The sequence below is a fragment of the Mustela putorius genome, unplaced genomic scaffold (assembly GCF_011764305.1).
Source record: "Mustela putorius furo isolate JIRA1106 unplaced genomic scaffold, ASM1176430v1.1 tig00004033_pilon_pilon_pilon, whole genome shotgun sequence".
Taxonomy (NCBI): domain Eukaryota; kingdom Metazoa; phylum Chordata; class Mammalia; order Carnivora; family Mustelidae; genus Mustela; species Mustela putorius.
Genome location: NW_025422169.1, coordinates 7,942,883 through 7,967,977, shown reverse-complemented (window position 1 = coordinate 7,967,977; position 25,095 = coordinate 7,942,883). Strand labels below are relative to the sequence as shown.

The 25,095-nt window shown below is 51.2% G+C and overlaps 1 protein-coding gene and 1 pseudogene across 6 annotated transcripts in view; one reads left to right on the top strand and one right to left on the bottom strand.

The window, feature by feature from the left end:
• WDR37 (WD repeat domain 37) overlaps window positions 1-25,095 on the top strand; it is a 50,485-nt gene continuing 25,390 nt past the window's right edge. For 4 of the 6 annotated variants that reach the window (XM_045072372.1, XM_045072371.1, XM_045072369.1 and 1 more), the window contains exons 1-7: window positions 476-604; window positions 10,394-10,571; window positions 12,684-12,780; window positions 15,774-15,869; window positions 16,555-16,619; window positions 20,447-20,582; window positions 21,718-21,789. In XM_045072372.1, the coding sequence (XP_044928307.1) occupies window positions 10,434-10,571; window positions 12,684-12,780; window positions 15,774-15,869; window positions 16,555-16,619; window positions 20,447-20,582; window positions 21,718-21,789 (604 nt within the window). In that variant the 5' untranslated portion in view covers window positions 476-604; window positions 10,394-10,433. Of the gene's footprint in view, window positions 185-475; window positions 605-10,393; window positions 10,572-11,044; window positions 11,232-12,683; window positions 12,781-15,773; window positions 15,870-16,554; window positions 16,620-20,446; window positions 20,583-21,717; window positions 21,790-25,095 lie in introns of those variants that run through there. The other 2 variants (XM_045072370.1, XM_045072374.1) reach the window with 2 other exon arrangements.
• LOC123389794 lies at window positions 8,640-8,744 on the bottom strand (annotated as a pseudogene).

Sequence of the window (25,095 nt, the reverse complement as noted above, 5' to 3'; positions counted from 1 at the left end):
CGCGCTCCAGCGCTCACAGCTCTGCCCCCGGGAGCCGCGCGGCCGGCAGCCTCCGCCGCAGCCCGCAGCCCGCAGCGTGCGGCCGCGGGGACTCGCGGGCCCGGACGCCCCCAGCGGCGCCCCCGACCCGAGCCGATGGACGCGGCCCTGGGGGGGGCGAGGACCCCCGCGCGAGCCCGCCGCAGTGAGTACCGGGGGCCGCGCCGGCGGGTCCGTGCGAGCGCCCGCGCCTCCCCGTCCATGGCTCGGCCCTTCGGGGCTCACCTTCGGGCAAGCGCCGGCCCCGTGGGGCGAGGGCGGGCCGTCTCGGGCGCCCACGAGCGCCGCCGCCCCGCCCCGCCCCCGGCCGCCCGCGCACTCGGACCCCGCCTCGCGGCACGGGACTTCCGGCCGGGGCGCAGGGCGGGGGAGGGACTTCCGCCGTCGCGGCGGAAGCGGAGGCCGCGAAGGGAACTTCCGGCGCGGGGCGGAGGTCGTGGCGGGACTTCCGGCGGCCGAGGCGCGACGCGAGGCCGGAGCTTCCGGCGGCTCCGGAAGTGCGGGGCGTAGGGCTGCCGGGTCGCGCGGCCGCGTCAGGGCGGGAGTCGGTGTCCTGCGTGTCCCGGTGCGTGCGGGCGCCGCGGGGTGGGGAGCGGGCGGGCTGCGGCGCGGGGCCGGTCGGCGGCACGGGGCGGCGGGCGAGTGCCGGGCGGTCGTCTGCGTCCGCGGCGGGGCGGGGGGCGGGGGGCGTGCCGCGGTCCTGGCGGCGGGCGCGGGGCGGCGGGCGGCCGGGCGGGGGCGGCGCCGCGTGCGGAGCCCAGGCTGCGTGCCGGGCCGGCGGGTCCGCGGGAGCCGACCAGCGTCCCCGGGGCGGCGGGTGTCCGGCTCCGCGCGGGCGGCAGCCCCGTCAGGGCAGGTCGGGGCCTCCACGGCGTGACCTTACACGGGTCCCCGGAGCCGTCGCCTCCGGGGCGGCCGGTGCCTCCGCAGTGCCTGCCCGCACACTCGGCTCCCGGGCCGGGGTCCGCCGCTCCCGGGCCGGGGTCCGCGTGGCTCGCGCGGCCGGGCCCGCGGCAGTCGTGCGGGCGCCGTGTTCTCCTCCCGCGGACCCCGGCCGCCCCGCCCCGCGGCTGCGCGACCTCTGCGAGCGCCTGCGGACCCCGCGAAGGTCGCGCTGGGCGGGGGCGCCCCGCGTCGCCGCGAAGCCCTCGGCGCGGGACAGCTGGGGGCGGGCGCCGCCTTCCTCGCCGGTCCCAGCCCGCGGCCGCCGACGGCTGCGCTCGCACGTGCACCCGGGGAGCCCGGGGCTCCCCTTCCCGCCGCGCCGCCCGGCCCTTCGGGTGGACGCAGACCGCGGCGCGAGCCTGCCGGCGCGCTGTCCCCGGGGCTCGGGGCCGCTGGCCCTGCTGTCGCCGCGCCCGGCAGTTCGCAGCGCGGGCGGGGACAGCGCGGGCGGGGGCTGTGCGGCCGGCGGGGGTCGTCCCCTTGGACGCCGTGGCGGGCGCGCACGGAGTGCACCGCGCGGTCATTAATGCTCGGGACGCTAAGGGCTTAAGTGCTCTTTTCTTGCTAAAAAAGTGTTGCGCGGTCCCACGGGGCGTGAGACGGTGACCCTGTTTTCTGTGTGGGGTCGCGCGTGGCGCAGGGGGCGGGCGGGTACTTCGCATTAAACCTCCTTCCGGGAGTGTGGGATGCGGGGTTGGGTGTTTGGAGGGAACCGTTTATAATTCCATGAAAATAGTGTTTTTAAAAAGCAGTAGGTGGTTTTTGTTTTGTTTTGTTTTCATGAACCTGTTTAATGGGATCTGCCCTGTAATAGTGGGTTAGTATGCGCAGTTTTAAGAAATGTGATTATCTTTTGGAATTTCGGGTATTTGATTTTGATTATATTTAGGTAAAATGGCACAGCTTTTAACATTGATGACAGTAGATTAGTAAAGACTTTTTCCACTTTACAGTTCTGTGTTTTTTTCCTTCTCCCTGCCCCTTCAGGGTCCCCCTATTCGTCTTCCCTTTACAGTCTTTTTTTTTTTAAGATTTTATTTATGTATTTGACAGAGAGAGCGCGCACAAGTAGGAGGAGCAGTGGCAGTGGGAGAGGGAGAACGAGGCTCCTTGCTGAGCAGGGAGCCTGATGTGGGCTCGATGCAGGACCCCGTGATGACATGAGCTGAAGACAGACACTTCAGCCACTGAGCCACCCAGGCACCCCTCCCCTCTGCAGTTCTGTGGCCAGTGTACTGATGTGTTTGGCCTGTGGAACATTTTGGGACCTGTTGGAGCTCCAGCGGGGACGGTGGAGCAATAGTGCTGATGGTACTGATGCGTTGAACCTCACACCACACCTCTGTAGTAGTAGTTCTGGTCGTCTATCGCTGCAGCACTGTCTAACCACTTCCCCCAGTGTCTGCTTGGAGCCCCTGCGTATCAGTTCAGTATTCCTTTTACAGACACCTGCGATTTCCTTGCTCCTCTCTGGGATTTCAACCTGAAAACACCCTACACTTTTCAAACGTTTATGTAGGATTTATCCTAATACCGATCCCTGTAGCGGCGAAGACCATAGACGCTTCAGTTCTCCAGCCAACCAAGGCCTTGTGCACCCTGGGCTGACGGGTGTGGGAGGAAGTGGTGTTTGCAGGAGGGCGGACGACTGGAGGAGGGAGAGGATGTGGACGACGAGGACAAGAGTGGGATTTTAAAGAAGGTTCAGGAAGAAAATTCTGATGGAGAGATTAATGAATGAAAAGAAGAAATTGGAAAGAGGCTAGGCAAACTAGAGGAGCCCCCACTCTCGTTTCGGAAGAACACTGAGTATCACCGAAGACTTGAGTGGGGGAGGCAGAGCTTGAATTAGCCGCGTCGTCGTCAGCTGCTCAGAACGCAGCGCATGGCACAGGCATTACGAGCCCATCACTGAAATGGCACATCACGGAGCTTAGGTCTTAGGGGTGAAATTAGCAAGGATGAAAATCTCCGTTTAATGCTAGGTTTTGGAGAACTAAAACCTGTTCCAGATTTCTAAACTGTGATGGTGTGAAGTGTACACATGTGGTTGGAAATCCGTCCACATGGAAAGATTACGAGTACATGTGCTGTGTGCTGAAATGACAAACAAGCAGAGCTCAGAACAGCAGTGTATGGGGTTTGTGGGGAGGAGGGAGGTTGAAGACTCCACGAAAGGCAGAGGGTGAAGATTTGTTAAAAGTGTTATTCATTTAAATAATCTTGACTTGCCAACGTGGGGCTTGAACTCGTGACCCTGAGATCAAGAGTCACACACTCTTCCAACGTGAGCCAGCCAGGCACCACCAGAGGGTGGCAGTTTTTGAAATTAGTTGTACAGAAGACTGCTTATTACTTTTTTGGGAAGATTTTTTGTTTATTTATTGGACAGAGAGGCACAGTAAGAGAGGGAACAGAAGCAGGGGAGCGTGGGAGAGGGAGAAGCAGGCTTCTGGTTGAGCAGGGGGCTTGAGGCAGGCTCTGTCCCAGGACCCTAGCTAGGACCATGACCTGAGCTGCAGGCAGACGCTTAATGACTGAGCCACCCAGGCACCCCAGGACTGCTTGTTTCTTAAGGTATAGTGTCTGGAAAGCCAGTGGTACGATACTTAAGACAGAAAATCATTGATTCAAAACCTACAACTCTGAGGGGTGCCTATAATTTCTGGCTCAGTTGGTGGAGTGTGTGACTCTTGATCTTGGGGTTGTGAGTTTGAGGCCTGCGCAGGGTGCAGAGATTACTGAAAAAATGAAAACATGAAACACTGAAAAACCTACAACTTTGAGGTAAAAGGAAGGTTGGTGTTGCAGTTTTTGCACTTCAAAATACATTAACTTTCCAGTTTATTCTTACCAGAATATTTCCACTGGAATAAGTCTTCAGAGAGGACAGAAAAGACCTTTACTCATTTATTTACTTGATTGAAACGTCTGTGGCTCTATTAGGATCGGTTTCACAGGGTTTTTGATAGTTTCCTTTTTTATAAAATGTGACTTACAAACTGCAAGGTAACTGTGGTAGATTGTGTTGATGATTTGGCAATGGAGATGCTTTATGAGGTTATTAATTTAATCTCTGTAATCACTGAAAAAGAGCTACTATGTCCACCTTCTTTTTATGAGGAATATAATTTCTGGGTAATGTTCCATTAAGTCATTTTGGTTTCTTGGCCAAATTTTTATGTGGCACAATTAAATAGTTCTAAATGTTTCCATTAAAAAAAATTACTGAAATACTCTTTAAGTGGGATCATACTGAATTGTTTAACCAAGGTAGTTTTGTTATATGCAATTTGTCAAAGTTAGTATCAATGTAACTTTTGTTACATTGTATATAAAATTCTGCCAATTATAGATTTTGCCATTGTTTGGCTTATATCTTTATTTCAGTCATTTCTAATTTCTGTAGCTCTAAATTTTCAGACCGAAATGTCATTAAAAAATGTGTTCTTTAATTTTTCAGTCAGAAATAAATTTTTGGGGTGCCTGGGTGGCTCAGTCATTGGACATCTGCCTCCAGCTCGGGTTGTGATTCCAGGGTCCTGGGATTGGGCCCCACGTCGGGCTCCCTGCTCAGCCCGGAGCTGCTTCTCCCTCTCCCCTGCCCCTGCTTGTGTTCCCTCTCTTGCTGTGTCTCTCTCTGTCAAATAAATTAAAAAAAAAATCTTTAAAAAAAAATAAATTTTCCACTGGGGTGCCGGGGTGGTTAGGCTCCATTGGTTAGGCATCTGCCTTCCGCAGGGTTCATGATCCCAGAGTCTGGGGATTGAGCCTCCAGCCCCGCATCTTTGCCTGCTTGTGCGCGTGCGCGCTAGCTCGCTGTCAGATGAAGAAACAAAATCTTTTTTTTTTTAAGATTTTATTTATTTATTTGACAGACAGATCACAAGTAGGCAGAGAGGCAGGCAGAGAGAGAGAGAGAGAGAGGGAAGAAGCAGGCTCCCTGCCGAGCAGAGAGAGAGGAGGAAGCAGGCTCCCTACCGAGAAGAGAGCCCGATGCGGGGCTCTATCCCAGGACCCTGAGATCATGACCTGAGCTGAAGGCAGAGGCTTTAACCCACTGAGCCGCCCAGGCGCCCCCTCTTTTGTATTTTAAATGTGCAGAGGCCTTGCAAGCATATTACCTTCAGTATTTAGTTCTTGCTTTCTTCTGCAAATCTGCTGCCTCAATATTTCAGTACCTCAGTAATTTGATCTCTTTTTCACCTATTTCTTATCCCAGAAGTGAGGGCTGTTCTTGACCCCGCTCTTCTGCGCCACCGGCCCTCCCCACCCCAAGTCCGTCCATGTACCCCGCTGATCTTAAGGATCATCATTGATTGCCTAGACTGCTCTAGTAACTTCCTAGCTGGCTTTCCCATTCGTAGTCATCTGATTTTTCCATGTGTTTTCTACACAGCAGCAAGAGTGAGTTTTCATGTAAATCTAGTGTCATTCATGTAAACACCTTGAAATAACTTCCTTTTTTGTTTTAGGGTACAGTCTAAACGTAAAAGACAGGCTCTAAGCCTACCTCTCCCACATGTACCGTTCCGTTCTCTCCATTGTTTGTTGGGCCTTAGCCACATTATCTCTTTGTTAGTACCTCTGAGAAAATAGCTCATTCCCAGCTTAGGGAATTTGCTCGAGCTATTCCTGCTCTTGGAACCCCCTCCTTCTCTCTCTTCCGCATGCTTAACTCTGACTAGTCCTTCAGTCTCAGTTTAAATGTCAGTTTCTTGGAAAAACCTTGCTAATTCTTTAGTTTGTATCTTGCCTTCTCATGGTATTTCTGTCTTTAAGACTAGTCACCATAGGGGCGCTGGGTGGCTCAGTGGGTTAAGCCTCTGCCTTCGGCTCAGGTCATGATCCCCGGGTCCCGGGATCGAGCCCCACATCAGGCTCTCTGCTCAGCGGGGAGTCTGCTTCCCTCTCCCTCTCTCTCTGCCTGCTGCTCTGCCTACTTGTGATCCATGTCTGTCAGATAAATAAATAAAATCTTAAAAAAAAAAAAGACTAGTCACCATAATTTGTAATTTCTGTAGTAAATTCTGAGATTATATGCAAGGTCTGTCTCACAACTCTAAATAGCCTGAAAGTAGGGACCAAGTCTGTTTAGTTCACTGCAGTATTCCTGGCACCTCACGTGTTTATGAACTGAAGAGTACTGGTGCGGGACTTAAAGAAGGAAATGAATGCTGTTGCTGTTCCTGCTTTAACGATGACAAAATTAAGCTTTAGGAAGGTGGTTAAATGACTTGATCGAGGTTATACAGCTTGTTAGTTAACACTAACTGGGTTTGTTCATTCACTTACACCATCAAGTATTTTGGGATGTATTTATGTCAGGCCACCTGGTTGGCCCTACGAGAACAATAGTGAGCTCAGATAGTGTCCCAGGTGGGACATGGGTGGTGGTGTGGGGGAAGCATTCATTCACTGAGTAAACCACAGATAAGATCTAGGTGTGCAGGTGCTGAGGGCCACGCAGTGCCGTGACTCGCAGTGGTCAGAGGAAGCTCTTTAGAGGAGGTAACGCTTAAGCCGGGGCTCCCCTCAGCAGCAGTGAGGAGTCCCCCACCCAGGGTCAGTGGAGGCTGAGCCGAGACCCTGACTTCCATCTCCCTCTTTTCGGTCTACCTGGCAGAAACAAGAATTTGCTGGGACATGGTCATTGGAGACCTGCTGTAACAGAAGACTTAAATCAGATCCTGAGTCTCATAACATGAAACCCATGATGTTGAGGCTTCAGTTGGAAATTATATGTCATGAAGAAGTGGGAAAATCTCCGTTTGAATGAGAGAAGACAACGGACAGCAGCACAGAGATGTCGCAGATGCTAGTATGACTCGGCAGGGATTTGCAGACAGCCAGAATGAGAGTATGTGGTCCTGAGCCGTTAGTAATGTTTGAGACAAATGAGAAAATAAAATGTCAAAAAAAAAACACAGGATATAAAGAAGCACATGGAAATTTAGAGCTGAAGAGTGTAATTGAAACAAAAACCCGGTGGATGGCGGGACAGCAGAATGGAGAGGACAGAGGAAAAACGGAAGAAGCAGAGGTCATCGGACCTGAACAGCGGAGAGAAAATAGACTGGAGGAAAGGGAACGGAGTATCGGGGGCCTGTGGGACTGGGACAAAAACCTGTTGCTCTTGTTACAGTCCCAGAAAGAGGGGAAAGACAGTGGTGCTGAAAACATATTTGAATAAACACTGGCTGAATATTTCCTAAATTTGGGAAGCTATAAACTTAACAGAATCAAGCAGATTAATGAAACTCCGACGAGAGAAACTCAAAGAAATCCATGCTAAGACCCATTGCAGTCAAACTTCTGAGATCTAAAGAAGCAGCACTGAGAGAGAAGTGCCACTTTCCCGGGAGCGGACAGACGAGTTGACAGTGGATTTGCCATCAGCGACTATAGAGGCCACGAGGATGTGGCGTATTTTTCAAGTGCAGAAAGAAAAGACCTGCCAGCCCAGGGTTCTGTATCAAGTGAAAACATCCTTCACGTGATCTGTCGGCAGCCCCACATCTGCCCAAAGAACCGCTGGAGGAAGTTCGCGCGACACCACGGGAATGCGGGAAGCCGAGCGGCGCAGCGGGAAAGAAGCACGGACTGCGGTGAGGGCCGGCCTGCTGGTGCGCACGGCAGGTTCCCCTCGCGGCTGAAGTTTGAAGCTCTGGACGTTCTCTCGGGGTGTGTGGAGGAAGCGTCTCACGTGACCCGTTACCAGTGCGGGTGTACCTAGATGGGAGGGCAGCTTTCTGTTCGTTACCGTGACCTCGTGCAGTGTTGATCATCGGACCGATACTGTGAAAACCTAATGCCTGCAGCAGTCCCTGAAAGTCGTACAGGAGAGGTGACCTCAGAAACGACACCGTACGTCAGAATGGCATGCCGAGACATGTTGAAGTAACCCGCAGGAAAGCAGAAACAAAACAAAAAACACAATGAGGGACCAGAGATTGACTTGTATACTAGGAACAAGTGGGGTTTACTTGTGCATACAAATTTGGAATGTCGTTCGAAAATCATCTGTGTAATTGATCTGTTAACAGGGTAAAGAAAAGCCGCACCATTAAGTGATGCAGAAAAAAAACATGACAAAATTCAGCACATTAGTGAGATTCTCAGGAGCGGGGAGTCTCCTCATTGCACAGTTGACCTACAGCTAGCGTCCTACTTAAGGGTCAGAAACAGTCTTTTTAACCTTGAGATCAAAACAAAACAAGGATGTTTATTGTCACTATTTACAACACAATACTAGAATTTCTAGCCAGAAGGAAAGGAAATAAAGGTGCACAGATCAGAAAGGAAGAAATGAAACTTTTTTTATGACCTAATAGTCTACATAAAAAATGCCAAAGAATGAATAAAAATTTAGAACTATAAATGACTTGACAACAGTGTGGGGTACTAGCAATTAACATAAAATGGAAATGAAAATACAATGTTGTTTAACATCACTCAGACAGTAACAGCACAAATTTCGGTGTGAATTCGAAAAGTCACATGTAGGACTTCTTTGTGGAAATTTACAGAACTGAGGAAAGAAGAAACAATCTAAATAAACTGAGACATACACTGTATTCATAGGTTGGAACGCTCAGCATGATAAGGGTGCCACTTCTCTCCAAATTGATGAACAGATTAAACACAATTCCTTTAAACTTCCATGAAGATTTTTATTTTTGTAGGTATGGGAACAATTATTCCATGGAAATCTTTAGTAAAAGGCGAAAGATTTATGTGCTCTGAAGAGAAACCAGAGTATGGGAACAATTATTCCAAGTTTATGTGGACAGGCAAAGGAACTAGAAGAGTTAAGACAATTCTGAAAAAGATTTCAGTGATAGGAATCACTCATGATTTCAAGACCACACAGTAGTCCAGACTGTTGGCAGGGGCACCTGGCCGGCTCAGTTGGAAGAGCATCCTGCTTTTGATCTTGGGGGCATGAATTCAAGCCCCACGTTCATTATAGAGAGTACTTAAATAAAACTGAAAAAGAAAAATACTGTGTTGTTTGGAGAGAGAGAGAGAGAGATACATAGATCAGGTGAACAGAAGAGAGAACCAAAAATAACCTCACCTAAATATAGCCAGCGGATTTTTGACCAAGATGCCAAACTTTCTTAACTCAGTGTGGGATGGATAGCTTTCAACATGTGATGCTGGAATAATCGGATATCCTCAGCAAAGAATGAAACAAACAAGAAAACCCCAAACAAAAATACCCTGTGATCTAAACACACCTTAATATAAACACCCAAAGGAGCTCATAAATTTAAATATAATGTATAAAAGTACAATTTTAAAAGAAAACAAAATTTTTAGGACCTAGAATTGATAAAAAGTTCTTAGACCTGACTCTGGAAGTATGATCTGTAGGAGAAAGATAATCGATCGGTAGGATTTCATCAAAATTGTAAAAGTGTTGCTTTGTGAAAAACCCTGTTAGGAGAAAAGACTGCGGGAGAGGGGGGTGGGAGGTCGGGGGAACCAGGTGGTGGGTATTAGGGAGGGCAGGGATTGCATGGAGCACTGTGTGTGGTGTAAAAATAATGATACTGTTATGCTGAAAATAAATAAAAAATAAATTAAAAAAAAAAAAAGACTGGGGGAAACTTGGTAACCCACTCAGCTGACATGTAACGCGTGAAGGCTGTATGGAGAACTTTCAGGTCTCCGCAGTAAAAACCCAGAGTCCTGTTAGAAGACACGGGGAGACGTTTTCCTGACAGTACACGGGAAGATGTGCAGGGTCACCAGCCACCAGAGAAGTGTGCGCAAACACCGTGCACGTCGGTCAGAGCCGCTGGAACTGAACACCGGGAACGCTCCAGATGAGTCTGGAGAGCAGAATCCCGTTGCTGATGGGAACAGAAGACGTTACAGCTGTTTTGGAGAAGCGTTTGGCGATTGGTGTTTTTTGTTTGCCCAAAGTTACAGTATTTTAGACACAGTGAACTAAATAAATCATTAAAAGTGATTTTACCTGTTTACCTTTTTTTTTTTTTTTTTAACGTGGCTGCTAGAAAATTTGCCGTGTTGTGTGTGTCTTGCATTATATTTCTCTTGGGACAGCATTGTTCTAGGATCTGTGATCTAGAATGTGTGATTAGAATTGGTTCTCGGGGGTGTAGACTGGGGCTGGGGAAAGTTGGTCAAGGGAGACTTGTTCTTTAAGCCTGTCTTTGCTATTTGACTTTTTGAAACTTGTTAATCAGATTTGATAAAAAGTTACCTGTTTGCTGAAGGCTGGGGTGTTTATCTTAAAAAAGGTTAATTTGTCACTTCTTAAATTAAATAGTAAATACTGCCCTAGTGAAGAAGTTTGGAATTGAAAGAAATGGTTGTCTGCTTTTCCTTCATTTCAGTTTGCCAGATCAGAAATTAAGTTTCTCCTGCTTTTGTTTAGCTTACTACAGGAGCGACCGGGAAATCACCTTCTAGAAGTAATGCCCACAGAAAGCGGGAGTTGCTCCACTGCTCGCCAAGCAAAACAGAAACGCAAATCTCACAGCCTTTCCATACGAAGGACCAACAGCTCGGAGCAGGAGAGGACGGGTCTGCCGAGAGAGATGCTCGAAGGACAGGTGAGCGCGTGTCCACGGTGTTCGTAATGTTCCAGAAGTAGCCGAATACATGCGGGTCTCCAAAGTAGAGAAGAAGAGTGGGTTACTGAGACTAAACAAAACCAAACCAGCCCCTTCTTCCCTTAATAACCGATTAAAACAACTGTCACATATAATACCTGCACAGAGACGTGTGACTAGCTAGTGTGACTAAGGAATTTTTAAAATTTTAATTAATTTACATTTAAATTTAAATAGCTACCTGTGGCTACTGGCTACCGAATTGGACAGTGCAGGTAGACAGTGTAAGATACGTTTTTTTATTCGATTTATTTACATTTCTAGTGGAAGTCCCACACTGTCCTTTGCTAGCATCTTCTGGACTTAACTCCCATTTGAGGTGAACGTGTCCTTTGCTTGGCCTTCTGAACGCCCCTCCTCCATTGTGATGTAGGACAAGTAGGTGATCGCATCTCGGGGTAACCCTTCCTCAGGGTCACTCAGAGGCCTGCAGGCTGAACGGCCTGGCCGCCACGCTGCCCCGAGGGCCCTTGTCTTTGTGCTCAGCATTCTCTAGCCTTCTTGCCGAGAGGCGTCCCTGGATGGCGGGCGTGAGGTGCTCTGGCTGGTTCGGCTGCAGGAAGACCGCAGCAGCGGTGTGCGGTGCGAGCTACTCGCATGGTAGGTGGGGGTGGAGGGATCTGAGCGTCCACGTGGCCGGCTCCCAGTGGACTCGCTTTCCAGACAAGTCGACGGTCATTGGCTGGGGAGCAGTGTCCTGCCACGCGCAGGTGGTGTGAACGGGTGGGGTGGTCACTGCCCCCGGCTCAGACTCGGGACTGCGGCCTTGCGGAAGGGGCTGCTCGGCGCAGAGACGCGAGGCCTGCCGGAGCCGGCCGCGTCTGTGTGCGCACCAGGCGCTGACCGGCCTGCTGCGCCTGGGACGTGCGGATGGGGTGGAGCGCACGTGGGTTTTAAAGCTTTGCTGAAAGCTCCCTCCACCTTCCTGGGGGAGAAGGTCTCATTTCACGGCACATTTTGCTTCCCTGATTGTCAAGTGAGGCTCTTGCCGACGTCCCAGTTTTGTCTCCAGTTCCTGTGACATCCTGCATTTGCGGCTTCAGTAAATGTGCTGTTTCAGTTACCGAGTAGTCAGGGTCTGGAAGCGCTGTGGGTGCAGGTCGGTAGGCATGGATGCAGTAGGAGGGGTTTGGCCTCCCTGGGGACGCACAAAGGCTTCTCCCCGAGTGCCCCGGGCAAGGGGGACTGGCTGGACCAGGATGCAGGAGGAGCATGGCACAGAGAGGGAAGAGAATATGCGGAGGCACGAAGCGAGGTGGGCAGTGTGGGAGATGGTCATGGTCATGGTTCTTTTCCTTTCCCTTTTTTTTTTCTAAGATTTTATTTATTTATTTATTTATTTATTTTTTAAAGATTTTATTTATTCATTTGACAGACAGAGATCACAAGTAGGCAGAGAGGCAGAGAGAGAGAGAGAGGAGGAAGCAGGCTCCCCGCTGAGCAGAAAGCCTGATGTGGGACTCGATCCCAGGATCCTGAGATCATGACCTGAGCCGAAGGCAGCGGCTTAACCCACTGAGCCAGCCAGGCACCCTTATTTATTTATTTGATACAGATCACAAGCAGGCAGAGAGAGAGGAGGAAGCAGGCTCCCTGCGGAGCAGAGACCCCGATGTGGGGCTGGATCCCAGGACCCTGAGACCATGACCTGAGCGGAAGGCAGTGGCTTAACCCACTGAGCCACGCAGGTGCCCCTAGAATATAGCTTATTAAAATAAACTAGAGTATCATATGGTGGAACTTAAGAGACTGTGTGTGATAAAACTTCGTTTATGGGGACTGTCTTCCTTCTGTACAGATCTGGAAGTTTTCCAATAAGGTAGGCTTCTTCCCTCCCTTGTTAAAGGAAAAATGTTTTGAAGAAATGTTTGTTTTTGAATCCCATATTGGGCTGCGTGACCATTTTTACCATGGGTTGTAGTTTTCGTCTGTAGTCTGGGTAGATGTAAAACTAAGTTGTTAAGCATTTTTTGTGTAAGAAATAGGAATTTAAGACATTCACTTTGAAAAAGAGTTTCTTACTCATTTTAAACAGAATCTTCCTTTTTTCAGGATTCTAAGCTGCCTTCCTCGGTTCGCAGTACACTTCTGGAACTATTTGGTCAAATAGAGAGAGAGTTTGAAAACCTTTATATTGAGAACTTAGAACGTGAGTATCTGCTGTCCTCGTAAACTTCTGTAAGATGTCTGGGTAGACATTCGCCACTCTGTCTGCTTCCTCCTCTTCTGTGCCACTTGCAGTCCCTTAGGATGACCCAAATTTATGACATTATACCTCCCTAGTCAGAAGTCTGTGGCTGTGTCACCAGGCTCAAATCCTGGTGTCGGAAGGACTGTGCCCCTCTGAAGGTGTGAGAGGGAAGTTGTCCTCTGCTTGTTTCATGGTGGCCGGTTTCGGTCCTCGACAGTGTGAGGACAGAGGTCGCCATCTTCCTGTTGGCGTGCCCAGGGTCCAGAGCCTGCCTCACTTTTCACCTTGAAGCCCTCCCACTCCTGCCTCCAAAGCCATCAGCAGCGGGCAGAGTCCTCCTAGTGCATCCCTGAGCCATTTCTAAAGACGTGAGGGAAGGATGGGTCATCGGGTCATACCGGGTGACATCCTCATCGGAGATCCCTTACTCTCACACCTGCAAGGCCCCTTTTGCCATGGAGGCCACATGCTCACAGGTTACTTTTGGGATAGGTAGTTCTGCTGACTTGCCCATTCAAACTGATTTAATGAAAAATACATGCATCTTATAAACACTCTTACAGAGAGTTTATTGTAAATTGAGAAAATGTTGATCTGTGTTTCTCTTTAAAATAGACTGTATTTTGAGAACTTCCTAAAATGTATTATGAGTTTGACTTACTAAAGGTAAATCAAAGGAATTTTTAAATTAGCTTAGCTTTAGGGGCACCTGTGTGGCTCAGTCGTTCAGCATCTGCCTTTAGCTCAGGTCATGATCCCGGGGTCCCCAGATTGAGCCCTGCATCGGGCTTTCTGCCCGGTGGGAAGCCTGCTTCTCCCTCCCACTCCCCCTGCTTGTGCTCCCTCTCTTGCCGTGTTTCTCCCTGTCAACTAAATAAGTAAAATCTTCAAAAAAGAATTAGCTTTAGTTTCTCCTTTTAAGTTTATTTTAGAAGGAATGCCATCCATTGCTTAAAGAATCAGACAGCATCGGGGCTCCTGGCTGGCTTGTTTAATGGGGTGTCTGGCTCTTGATACTGGGGTCATGAGTTTGAGCCCCACCTTGGGTGGAGATTGCTAAAACAAAAAACAAAACAAAACCCCAGTATGTAAAGATAACTACTATTACCCTTGCCTGTCGACCTATTCTGTTCTGCAAAGGAAAATATTTTCTGCATTTTTTGCTTTTAATTCTTGTAATTATTTCTGTAAACTTAGTCCACTTTTACTCTTGGCTAGTCAGCTTTAGGCCACGTGCACTCATGCTTTCCTGGGAAACGTCAGGAAATAAGCCTGTCCCTTACCCACTGGTCTCTCCATTACTTTGCAGTGTCTGTTCTTTCCATAGGGTTTGTTTTGATGAAACCTGGGTTATGCGCATGGAACTATTATCTGGTCTTCATACTTGACCAACAACATTTCTGTTACAATTCTTTTCTCTATTAATATATAATCTGTTATTAAAATATCTTTTACTCTAGAACTAAGTGGTGTTGAGTAAATAATGAAAAGAATGTAATCCTGTGTCACTTAAACTTTTCTAGTGGACCATTTGATGTTCTATTTTTGGATTCTCCTTATAAGTCCATCTTGGAAATTTACAGAGGGAGAAATTATTTGAAGTTTTTATAAAGTAAAACTTAGGTACTATGTACTCCTTCTGATCTTAGGGCTTTTCTTTTTTTTTAAGTATCAGTTGTAATGCCCCAAGTGCTATTGAATTTCTTTTGTGATCTAAGGCCTTATGTTTTATGAGTTCATGCAGTTTGTTCAAGAAAAAGAATAGAATTACTGGGGTGCCTGGGTGGCTCAGTAAGTTAAGTGTCTGACTTTTGATCTCAGCTCAGGGTCGTAAATTCCAAGCCCTGTGTTGGTCTCCGTGGAGCCTACTGAAAAAACAAACAAACAAAACCCCTAGGGTTACCATGACTAATGCCGGAGGAACTTGGAGTGTGTACGGTCTCATGCTGACTGGTTCAGATGGCTTCCTGAGATCTGAGGACGGTCAGCGTTCGGTGGATTTGCTCTGAGCCTTTGCCCTCCGCCTCCCTGTCGCCTGACCCAGCCCCTCGGTCTCACTGGAGGCCGAGCAGAGAGAGGAGCATGCTGGGAGGTGGCTTGACACGGTGGCGGGTGCGCGGCCAGGTCTCGGCACGGCCGCCCTTGCTGCCGCGGCTCGTGTCCTTGGTCGAGTCCCTTCCCCCGATGTCACTCCTCATCCCGCGGCCTCACAGTCCTGTTCGCGAGGGCTCCGTGCTGAGAAGGGCACCCGCATGAGCGTGTCTCCTGATCGTCCCTCGAAGACTCATGTCCTCCCTCTGCCTGCCTTCCCTGCGGTTCTGCACTCGCAGTCGTGGGCGCGAACTCCCCCGAATCGTTCATCTCGGTTACGTGTCCTCCGCGTCTGGAGCCTCACAGCGAAGGCTGCGTGTTGTCATGGCCTGTGCTTCCCCCCAGCTTCCGTGTTCTCAGCTAGACTAAACATCTCACTGAATTTTGGACAGTATCAGAAAAAAATTTTTTTTTTAAGATTTTATTTATTTATTTGACAGAAAGAGATCACAAGTCGGCAGAGAGGCAGGCAGAGAGAGAGAGGAGGAAGCAGGCTCTCCGCTGAGCAGAGAGCCCGATGCGGGGCTCGATCCCAGGACCCTGAGATCATGACCTGAGCTGAAGGCAGCGGCTTAACCCACTGAGCCCCCAGGCGCCCCTCAGGAAAATGTTTTTAAGTATACAGAAGAGAGTACAAAGGGGACGACCTGAGGCCCGGGTCCCCGAGTCCTGCCCGTGAGCCCCGACGGCGCAGCATCTTCCCGGTGCTGGAGTTTGTCGTCTTCGCAGGGTGTCGTGAGGTCGTGAGAGCTGTAGGAACTGGGATCTCGTTTACACAGTACTTCAGTGTTAATGTTGTTAGGTACTGAAGTTTGGAAGTGCACGTCTTACCTTCTTGAAAACCACTTCTTTATTCCCAGTGCGTAGGGAAATCGAGACTCTTAATGAACGTTTAGCCGTTGAAGGACAAGCGGTCGACGGGGCGGAACTGAGCAAGGGCCAGCTCAAGACGAAAGGTAAGGGTGAGCGCTCACGAAAGGCTTGTCCCACAGAATATATCCGAGTGGTACTTCCGTGTGGTTCACGACATTGAGTGAGTTTGTGTGCGCAAGTGTGCCTGTGTAGTGAGTCCTCCGCGGCCACAACAAATACTGTGCTGTAACCTCCAAGGACCACATTAGCTTTCTTTTTTCAAATTCTTCAATACTCAACGTGCTACCTAATAAAATAGAAGAAACTGTAAAACTCTGGGGGGGGGGCATTTCAAAGAATGTGGATCAAACTGAGTCTTAAGATAGTGGTATTTTAAGATAGTGATATTTTCAAAATTAAACAAATAAGTTATTCAGCTGATCTTCAAAAAAAAAAGGATTGTCCTGCACGTTCTGTGTAGGGGAAGTATGGACCTTAGCGAGGGACCCGGACTGATGGGCGGTGTGCAGTGGGTGGGCACACTGCGGTCAGCACCGGTGTGGAGGAGGGGAGGGGGCGCCGGGAGGCCGGGCTTCCTGTTGTGGCCGTGGCCTGGCCCTGACGCCAGCGTGGATGAACCCTCGGCGCGGGGTGGGGGGTGGGCAGTGTCACTGTTTTCCTGTGTGGAACCACAGATGGTGTTTGCTGTCCCCAGTCTGTCCCTGCTCTGACACTCTGGGGCCCTGTGTTTGTACGACGTCCCTGACTGTCGCTTCTCTGCGTCTGCAGCCAGCCACAGCACCAGCCAGCTGTCGCAGAAGCTGAAGACCACGTACAAGGCCTCCACCAGCAAGGTACGCTGGGCGCTGGCCCTCGGGCCACTCCTGTGGTATTTGAGGTGTGCAGACGTGTACCCGAAGCTGCATATTTTCCAGTCAGGAGCGAGTAACAGACAAGGAGGAACTTCTGCTGTTTAGAGAAATTGGATTTTGCAGGGAGTATCATAAGTGTGTTAAGTGGCCACGGCCTCTGGACACCTGGACTCTGCTCTGCCCAGGTCCTTCCTGAGAGTCAAATGTTGCGCGTAAGTAAAGAGATTGTCTTTTTCAGGAAAGAGACATGTTGTGGTGTTCTGTGGCTTGATGCAGAGGCTCTGAATCTGGAGAACGGGACAGGTGGGAAGCAGGGAAGCTTCTCATGAGTCCCGTTTCCCCGTTAGCCTCGCCTTCTCTCTCATTTTCTAAGGATCATCCAGAAGTGAAGGTCTGTCTGCAAGGCACGTTCGGACAGTTGGGGTAGTTTGCGTTTTTAAAAGTTACCTTGTTCTGACCGTCTTAAAGTGGCAAAGATTGAATCATTTGGAAATCAGTTTATCTGGGAGGGAGGACTGCTGTCAGGGAATATTCTGAAGTAATTTTGTGTGCATCTCTATTTTGGGAGTCTTCTGGACATACAAAAGATAAATTAATTATTTAACCGTAATAAATGGACATTCTTTCTGCTAAACCCGAGGGAAAAGCTGAAGTTTGTGCTGTGCTACGGTAGCATGAAAGCATGAAGAGTTCTTGTTAACTTCCTGTGTTTCCGGTTTGTTCCGTTGAGCCTAAAGTCACTGAGCGAGCCCGCCACAGGAGACTAACCGCAGTTAACGGACCAGATGCAGTCTTGTGGCTACTTCTGCTTATTTGAAAATTTTTAGTACTTCTTTGTTATAAAAAATAGGAGTATTGATTATTTTCTTGTTTCCTTTGATAATTCTAGAGTTTAAGTGGTGAATTAAAAATTTTTATTATGTATTATTTAGCTTATACTTAGTAGTTTTTAAGTTTTGTTTTTTTTTTTTTAAAGATTTTATTTATTTATTTGACAGAGAGAGATCACAAGTAGGCAGAGAGACAGACAGAGAGAGAGATGAGGAGAAGCAGGCTCCCCGCTGAGCAGAGAGCCCGATGCGGGACTCGATCCCAGGCCCCTGGGATCATGACCTGAGCCAAAGGCAGAGGCTTAACCCACTGAGCCACCCAGGCGCCCCAGTTTTTAAGTTTTTAAATAAATCAACATTAAACTATTTTTCAAAATGTGTTGTAAAATTATGTTCTTCCTCACCTAACTTCTTGTATTATCTCGACTTCCGTTGTTTATTCCAGTGGGACCGCGTATGTACACGACACACTGTCCTAGTACTGGGAAACCTTCAGAGCATTTCTGAAGTAGAAGATGAAAGGCGTGTATACAGTTAGCCCTTGCTAGCAAGAGTGAAAAACGAGATTTGGGCCAGGGGAAGGAAATGTATTATTACAATATTCTGCTTAAAGAAAAATGTATTTAAACATATTTAAAGCCCCCATCATTTTAGATCCTACAAATCCATACCTGTGTGCTATTAAAAAACATGTAATTAATGATCTTTATTGCGTGCATTAAAGAATAGTGTTGAAAGATGTCATCTGAAAATTGAAGAAAGACTCTGATAGCAGAGTGTGTTGTGGTCCGTGCCGCAGCGTGTGTCCTCGGTGGGAGCGCTGCGTGTGTGCGCGGCGCGGGGGTGGCGAGCTGGAAGCGCGCTGCTCGTCGCCTCGCTCGGCCCTGCCGGCCGGCCGTGTGCTCGGTGCCCCCTCGTGCGCTCAGCAGACACAAGAGAGCTTCCCTTCCTGGGTGCCTGAGGATGGACGGCGCGTGTCTGTCGTGGGGCGGGGCGGGGGGTGCCCGTCCAACGCAGTCACTGTAGAGAAGCTTGTGTTTTTATAAAGGTAACTCTGTCATTGTGAAAAACCCCTTTCCGGTTTTGTTGAAGTACTTTAGATTGTATCTTAAATTAAAACGGTAATTAGGATGACAGGTGTAAGCATCACTTCATTCTGCTTTTCGGTCGGGAATGTTCACTGCATGACCTGGTCTTTTTTTTTTTTTTTTTAAAGATTTTATTTATTTATTTGTCAGAGAGAGCGAGAGCGAGCACAAGCAGGCAGAGAGGCAGCAGAGTCAGAGGGAGAAGCAGGCTCCCTGTGGAGCAAGGAGCCCGACACGGGGCTCGATCCCAGGACCCTGAGATCATGACCTGAGCCGAAGGCAGCTGCTTAACCCACTGAGCCACCCAGGCGTCCCATGACCTAGTCTTTTGTGGGGCCTCTTCCTGTCGTGACAGGGCTAGGAGTTTTCAGAACAGAGAACCGATAGGTATTCAAGTGCGGTCGGCATTTGGAAGCCGCACAGGGAGTGACTTGTCACAGTGTTCCTGGGCTGCCTTTGTCCGTTTCTGGAATCGACCAGAAGGAGTCGGGGTCGGTGTGTCTTGAGCAGGGACCTTCGGTTCTTCCATGCGTGAGTCTGGCGAGGAGCAGGCCTCTAGGAGCGCTCGTCTCCGGACAGCAGCGTCTGGGGGAGGTGGCAGGAGGCTCCCCACGTACCGTGACCCAGGCTGTGCGCGTTCTACGCAGTCCTCCTGCGGGTTCCGTTGCTGGACATCCGATTGGCACCTCACGCCAGCCAGAGCACTTTTGCTTGTCGTGGAGGGACAGTCTTGCTGGTTTGGGTGGGAGAGCAGCTTCCGGAGGGTGAAAGAAGACGGTGGGCTTGCATTTGAGCAAATCCTCTTGTAAAATTCAAACCCACTTAGATGTGTTTCTGCTGGAAGAGTCCGGGTTTGTTAAACTCGTTGTTTCAGTCGTTCCTGGCGTCTGAGGACGGTTTGAGGGTTCGCCCCTAAAGCGATGGACCAGTGGCTTGTGTTGTAGGTCTTTGTTCTAAGAATGAACTGAGATTCATTTTCAGGGCTGCGCTAAATCAGGGTTCAGAAAAGCTGTTTAATCCCGTTTTCTCTTTCACTTGATTTTATGGTTTTGTTATTCTGATTAATCTTCATTATTCTGGTTTGCTTAAAAGCTGAAAAGCCATTTTATCTAGGAATAGTTTATAAACAAACTCTGAAGAGCTGTGTTTAGTTCGTTTCTTTCTCACACCCTTGGTGTTTCCGTGGTACGAGGAGGTGGCATCTGTTGGCCGTGCATGTCATGCGGGCCGGGGCCTCGCCCTCGTGGGTACCCCCGTGCTTCCGCGGTCTGTCCCGTGGACCGTGAGCCGCCCTCCCGGGGCCTGCTGGCGCGCTGTGTGCGTCTCTTGTGCGGCGCTGGCACTGCGCACGCGCTCGGTCAGCAGTGCTGGGCAGACGGCGTCTGGGGGCAGTGTCGTCCTTGGACTCCTCCCCACCTGGGCTCTTGTCCCTGATCACACATGGTTGGTGTAAATTACTAGAAATGGGGAAAAAATGAAGGTTCCCCCAAAATAAAAGTGCTTTTAAGGATGTGGGTATACTCTCTTGACTTTCGTGTCCTGGTAGTTCTTTTTTTGTTTTTTGTTTTTCAAAGAATTTGGAAATTCGACTGATGGTTTGGATTTGTGGAAGAGACTTGCGGTGCATAAACAGACCCTTCTCTCTCCTGCGGGAGGACACAACCTGCTTTGCGGGAGTGTGGGGTCCTTCCGAGGCCTTCATTCTCCCGTGTGACCCCCGCTCGCCGGAAGGATGCTGCCGTTTGTGCTTACGTCGTGTTCCCTTAGTGCTTTCAGTACCTGTTCCGGGACTCAGGCCGTTCAAGACCTGTTTTGCTGTTGTACCTTTTTTAAACTTAAAATCATTCAGTCCCTAAGTTGTCTGTAATACTTCCTCCCGTCATGGTTGTAGATCGTCTCCAGCTTCAAGACCACCACGTCGAGGGCCGCGTGCCAGCTGGTGAAGGAGTACGTCGGCCACCGGGACGGCATCTGGGACGTCAGTGCGGCGAGGACTCCGCCCGTGGTGCTGGGCACCGCGTCTGCCGGTGAGTCCGCGCGAGTCCCTCTGCTTGCTGCGCGCGGCGGCCGGGGCGGGCCGGGGACCCGCCAGTGCTGCTAGCCGAGCTGGCCCTGGCAGCGGACAGGAGGCGAAGCAGTCACTGACACGGAAGCGCTAGGCCCCTCCGTGCCCCATTGGGCCTTGCTGCTGTGATGTGAGACTGCGGGCCTGGTGAGCGGACGCTGGCTCTGGGACTGGCCGTCGTGCCAGGAGTCGCTGTTCGCAGCAGTCGAGGCAGCATGTCTTTTACACAGACTGGGTATTTTTTTGATTGGCTTTTATGTTACTCACAGTCGAGTGCACATCTGCTTCAACTGTGAGGTATAGGGGGCTCGTTCTAGGATTCAGGCAGAAGCTGGGCCGCTGGCAGCCCAGTGTGTCTGTCGGGGCAGGCATCTGAGAGCCCTTTTATCTCATTAAAGGAGGAATGTTTTTTGAAAGCTGTCCAAGGTGCACAACCTGACACCCTTTCAGATAAAAACTGCTGAAGTTAAAGATGGTGCTCACTTGTTGAAAATGACTACCAGCTTGTGAGAAGTTACTTACTAGGTTCTGCTTTTTAAAGTAGAAGATGTTGCAGCAGTTAGACCCATGAAGAAAGTTCTCTTTCTCGTTTAGAATTATGTTCACACGTGAGCACCCCAGCATGTTCTGGAAATCACAATTAAAAAGAAAGAAAGGGTCCTTTTCTGGTCTCAAAAATCTTGTTTGGATCACCGGCACTTATTTTCCAGATTTTCCTGTTATGTAAGAGGGAAGGTCCAAAGGAATATTTTTATCTCAGATACTTGTAACTGGATTTGGATTTGCATTTCAGTGCCGTGTGATGCCCTGGAAAGTTTCGATTCAACAGAACAGTGGACCTTTTACCTGAGGACTCAGGCGAGATGCCATCCATGTGATAGCGCCCTGGGGTCCAAGTCCCTGGGTTTCCGTTTGCCACCTGACCTCGGACAGGTCACCAGCTTCTGTCTCCTTGGAAATGTTTTCTTTCATCAGTTGAACTACAGACCAGGACAGAGTTGCAGGAGATACTAGTGATGGCGTAATCTCTCACTTTTATTGAAAAGACCGTAAAAGTGGGGATGGGTCGATTACTCTGGTGTTTTTGGATCTTGCAGATCACACGGCTCTGCTGTGGAGCATAGAGACAGGGAGGTGCCTCGTCAAGTACTCGGGCCACGTGGGCTCAGGTAAGCAGCACCGGGGGGCGGTGTCTCCTGAGGGGCGCTGTGCTGACCTGCCTGCGGGCTGTGCGCGCTCATGGGCAGTCGGGGCCATGCTGCCTGTGCGGCAGGGCCTCATCGGGGGACAGCGAGCGCGTAGGAGTTGTCTGCGTCTTTGTTACCGTTGCCTAGACAGCCGTGTGTCAGCGGATTTGGAGCGGAGATGCCACCTTGGTCAGAGACCGTGTGTGCATTTCAGAGGTTCCCTTTCAGGGAGCTGCTTCTTGTGCTTTGTGTGCAGTAGGGCCCGGGAGGGCTGCCGTCTGACCCTGGGCTTCTGCCTGTGGGTGATGGCCCTGTGACGTCAGCAGCTCCGCCCTGCCCCCTGAGCTGCACCCATGCTGCCGGCTGCTGTTTTTTTTTTTTTTTTTTAAAGATTTTATGTATTTATTTGACAGACAGAAATCACAAGTGGGCAGAGAGGCAGGCAGAGAGACAGGGGGAAGCAGGCTCCCTGCTGAGCAGAGAGCCCGATGCGGGACTCGATCCCAGGACCCTGAGATCATGACCTGAGCTGAAGGCAGAGGCTTAACCCACGGAGCCACCCACGCGCCCCTGCTGTTCTGACCGCATCTTGCCCACTTCCCTCTGGGCGCCCTTCGGGGTTCCTTCTTCCTGGCCTGGCCCCTCCCCCCCATCGGGCCGCCTCCCGTCTCCCTGTCCCCTCACCAGCCCTCCCCTCACGGACCTGTGCCGACGGTTCCTGCCTTCCATGCCCGTGGCCGGGTGCGCCCCAGCTGCAGACCCAAGCCCTGCTGCCCAGTGGGGGCCTTTGTGTGGTCCTGTCTGGGCTGTGACCCACAGTCTTAACCTCTCTCGGGGTCTCCTTCCCTCCGCTGTCCCCGCTGCCGCGTCCTGCCTCTCCGCACGTGCGTGTCTTCCCCGCAGCGTGCATCTTCTGTCTCCACAGGGCAGTGCCCGGGCCGCGCAGACGTTCTCAAGTGAGCGTGGCTGTAGCCTGTGTTCCTTGGTCAGACACCTCCACATCGCCTAGAAATGAAGCGGCTGCTGGGCAGCCTGTGTAAAAGAGGAACCGCTTCTTACTCTTCACTTCTCCAACAGCCTTACGTGTTCTGCTTTTTTCTTCCTTTTTTCTCGATAGCCTGTCCTGTTCTTTGAGTCGTTGAGTTTTAGACAAGGGGCTCTTGCTGAGGCAGTGGGACCCACTCCCTCGCCCCGTGACGTGACTGTGCACTCTTGTCCTCACCTCGCGGCTGCGGCGCGGTTCTTCCTCAGATCTGAGTGTGGCGACACGGCCGCCCACATACGTGCGCTCCGTGCAGTGGCCTTGCTTCCATCCGGCCTGGTTTCTGGGTCTCTCCCAAACCCCTCCCCATGCTCCGCCCCGTGACCGTCCTCTCCCGTGGCCGGACGCGGCGCGGCGGTCTCTGTTCTTTGCTGTCGCTCTCATTCCTTCCGCAGGGCGTCCCCTCCGGCAGGTGCCTGTGATGCCCTGCTTGTCGGGGACTGCCCTGCGCGTGTTCCTGCCGCGTCCTGCAGCGAGCACGTGGAGTGCCGTGCGGGCGGGTAGTGGGAGTGGGGCGCTGGCGTGTCTGGCCTTCCCTTCTCCCGCGGGTGCTGCCCTCCAGGACGCCGTCTGTGTAGCGCTTGTGTCCCGGCTTTGGCTTTTCCCACTAGGCGGTGCTCTGATCCCATGGGGACGGTCCCTTTAACCTAAAGGGTGGGGTTCTGCTGCCCGGGGTTTCTCATGCAAGTGACTCACTGCAGGTGGTTTGACATGTGTCTGCCCTGGCTCCTTCCTCTCGCATCACCCGAACCTGGTACCCTCCTGTGCATCGGCCCTCCTGGCTCGAGGGTCCCATGTGGAGCTTCGCAGCTGCCCTGCTACAGGCCCCTCACCCCGTCAGACCTCCCGTGCTGGAGACGGTGCTTTCTCCCACGTGGCGGTCTCTCTCACAGCTCGGTTAGGCGCACAGACGACGGGCAGATCAGGTGTCTGAAGCTCGTCTTGAAGAAAGCTTGTCTCTGCTCCCGCTGTGGCCGCCATGAGTGGGGTCGGCTGCGGGTCTGCAGGCCGCTGGCAGAGCTCACCGTCTCCGCGCGAGCTGTGGGCTGCTGGCTGGCTGGCAGGGGGCGACGTCGCTGCAGCCCGCCGTCTGCCGGGGGCACCCCGGCACGCCTCCAGTCCGGCCCCCACTCAGTGGCACTGTCCCCGTGGTAAGGTCAGTGCTCAGGTGTCACTTCATTGGGCCTGCGTGAACCCTGCTGATGGCTGGCCGGCACTGGGGCCGTGAGGAGTCACCGAGCGCCCACCGTGTGCCAAGTGTCCGGCTGAGCAGCTGGTCCGCGTTCCTGCACACACCTCACGGGGCCCTTGAGGGAGGTGGTGTCTGTGCGCCCTATGCCCCTGGGAAGGTGCTCAAGGGCTGGTCCTACCCGGTGTTCCTTCCTGGGAGTGTTAGGGTTATTTTAGGCATTGTTTATGCTTTGCTGTTTGTAGGGAGGTCCGTTTCCATGAGCTCTTCCCATGTTTACCTGTCGTTTAGAGTTCATAGTGAAAGCATCTTTTAGCATTTTCCAGTTCCTCAGAAAAGTAGAATTCCCGGGGCTTTGCTGACAGAATCATCCTGAAAGCACTTGCCGAAGTTGGCTGAAACTTCCTGTGTGTTCGGTGTGTGCTGTGTGTCTCCCACGTGTGGGTGTGAGGGCCGGCTGCCCTGCGTGCCCTGACTCCGGTCAGCTCTGTGTTGGGTCGCCGGGGAGCTGATGTCCTGCTGCTCCCCGCGAGAGCTCGGCGGCGAGCAGCGAGGTCCCAGCAGCCACCTGCGGCCTCTGCACACTCCAGCAGCTGTCGTGCGGCCACGCTTTTGGGACAAGGGAGGGCTGCCCTTCCCTCTACTCTGGCGTCCTGTCCCATAAAGGAGCACCAGCTGGGGAGACCTTGGGTGGATCCCCATAACCGGAGACGGAAACTGTCCACGTTGATCTGACTCTCCCCGAGCTGGCCTGGCCGTATCTTCTCTGTTTCTGGGGCCTCCTGGAATGGGACAGGAGGGAGGGGCCTGATGAGGTGGGCCCGATTGATGAGGTGGGTGGGCTGTCAGTCATGTGCCTGCTATGTTTTGTTTCTGTCTGTCGTCGTGTTTTTCTTAGCGTCCCGATTTATTTTCAACTCCAGGTGGCTTCCTTATCTATAAAAAGTGGTGGGTTGTTTGTAATTTTCTTCTGTGTGTATTACACTTTGGCAGTGTGATTGTTGATACGCAGTAGTGTTTTCATTTTTCTCTAGTCTCCTAGCATGTATTCATAGCT